This window comes from Austrofundulus limnaeus, unplaced genomic scaffold, assembly GCF_001266775.1.
Source record: "Austrofundulus limnaeus strain Quisiro unplaced genomic scaffold, Austrofundulus_limnaeus-1.0 Scaffold142, whole genome shotgun sequence".
Taxonomy (NCBI): domain Eukaryota; kingdom Metazoa; phylum Chordata; class Actinopteri; order Cyprinodontiformes; family Rivulidae; genus Austrofundulus; species Austrofundulus limnaeus.
Genome location: NW_013952544.1, coordinates 678,100 through 680,153, shown reverse-complemented (window position 1 = coordinate 680,153; position 2,054 = coordinate 678,100). Strand labels below are relative to the sequence as shown.

Genomic DNA, 2,054 nt, shown 5'->3' with positions numbered 1-2,054 from the left:
TGTAAAAATATTTCAAACTAATTCCAATTCTAACAAAATGCCTGGGCAGCAAATAAACATTTTGTCAGAAAATCTGACATTTTTGAGAACTTTTGCATACTTTGTTTAAAATGAGTTCAAGTAAAATTAGTTCAACCTTGATTTTAACCGGTGAGTCAGTTGAATTCTCATTTGCAGTGACCTGGTTAAGAGGCAGCAGCACAACACAAAATGTTAAAACAATGTTAAAAAAAACAGTGTAGAGCACTGAGTTAAACATACTCTAACAATCAATAAACTATGAATTAAAAATAAATTTTTGTTTGTTTTATGTTTTTAGTCAAGTTTTGACAAAAACAGAGGAGTTTGTTTGACTTTAGAACAGCATTTATGCAAAAAAGGTTGAATTTCAAGATAATTTTAACAATCTGTCGCATTTAAAACTGCTAAAAACTGCAATACATGAAAACAATAATAACATAATGTGAAATAAATAATAAAACTACAGGATTTGAGGGATTCGAGGAGAAGAAATGTTTCATTAAAAATAATTAAACATGTTGGAAAGATGAGGAGCTTTAATGCGACATCATTATTTTAATCTCAGAGGGAAATGAAATTGATTAAAACACGTTAACATGACACAGATCTGATCTGCTCAGAAACCTTCATCATCTGAACAAATCAGCAGGAAACTCCTTCATCTGCAGCTGGACTCATAGCTGTGTTTTCCATCAGCAGCTAATTATAAAACACACTCTGTGTCTGTGTGTGTGAGTGTGTGTGTGTTTGAAAACAGGAAACATTAGTTTGTTCTCTTTGTTCCTGTTTCTTAAAGGAATGTTTGAAAGCTGCAGAAACTTGTCAGACTTTAAACGCCTCCTGAACCCGTCTGTCTGAAGGTTTGATCGCCTCCAACAGAACAAAAGTTTCACCTGAATCCGTTTGCCTTCGGTCCAGTTCTCCCGCTGCTCCTTTCTGCCGCTCAGCTTTTTATTCTGAGAAATAAAAACCCTCCCAGGCCTCTCACAGGGATCAGGTTTCACCTCCTCACATTCCTGCTTGGAAGTTTTAAAGCTCTTTGCTTTAAAGGAATAAAACAAACAGAACTTACCAGCTGTGCAGTGTGAAGTTAGTTTTTTCTGCTCTACAGCTTCTCTCTCTCTTGTCTGTTGAAACTCAGCCTTGTATTTTTTYCCCCTTCCTGTGGGTGGGGCTGCACACAGACTGAAGCTGCAGCTGCTGAGGAGTTTCTGCTGCTGACAGATCCACAGAAACACATCGAGTTTTATTCAGTCATGAGTCTGATCAGCTTTATACAAAATGTTTACACTGAGTCTAACTCGTAGAAAACAGAGCCTTTGTGTGTTTGTTTGTGTGTGTGTGTTTGTGTGTGTGTGTGTGTGTGGGGAGGAGTTTCAACGGTTTTCACTCTCAGACAACAGGAGATGCTGATTAAAAGCTGATAAATTAATATAAAATAAATGTTTATTTATGATCTATAGAATAATGCTTTATTAATTAAACTAAAATCAATTTTTAGGAAACTTTTTTAAAAACAAAGTGTTTATCGTAAGGTGTTTAGCTAAAATGACTCAAAAGTTTTAACCTAGTAAATGTGTTTAAAATATGTATTGTTTTGTATTCTATAGAATAGTTGTTTTCAATTTTTTTTAGCTTCTGACCCACAAAAAAGCATTAACAGAAACATGTGACCCCAAATATTACCTGAAACTCTGCTAATATGTATATGTGTAACATGGGAATAAGAACAATATAAACAAACATAATAATAATACTTTTTTTTCATTAATGATTATTGTAAAGGTTTGTGCAATAATAATGGTGAACATATTTTATTAGCAATTTATTTGTATTTGAGTTATATCAAACTCTCAACAACCAAGCTCCATCATATATTAAACATCTTATTGTTCCAGACTTTCCTAACAGAGCACTTCGCTCTCAGACTGCAGGTATACAGTGGTTTGCAAAAGTATTCATACCCCTTGAACTTTTCCATATTTTGTCACATTACAACCACAAACATAAATATATTTCACTGGAATTTAATG

At 33.9% G+C, this 2,054-nt stretch overlaps 1 protein-coding gene across 3 annotated transcripts in view; it reads right to left on the bottom strand.

The window, feature by feature from the left end:
- dnase1l1 (deoxyribonuclease I-like 1) overlaps window positions 1–2,054 on the bottom strand; it is a 13,087-nt gene that overhangs the window by 9,349 nt on the left and 1,684 nt on the right. The window contains exon 2 of one of the 3 annotated variants that reach the window (XM_014016286.1): window positions 1,094–1,235. In XM_014016286.1, coding sequence (XP_013871740.1) covers window positions 1,094–1,235 — 142 coding nt within the window. Of the gene's footprint in view, window positions 1–914; window positions 1,045–1,093; window positions 1,239–2,054 lie in introns of those variants that run through there. The other 2 variants (XM_014016285.1, XM_014016287.1) reach the window with 2 other exon arrangements.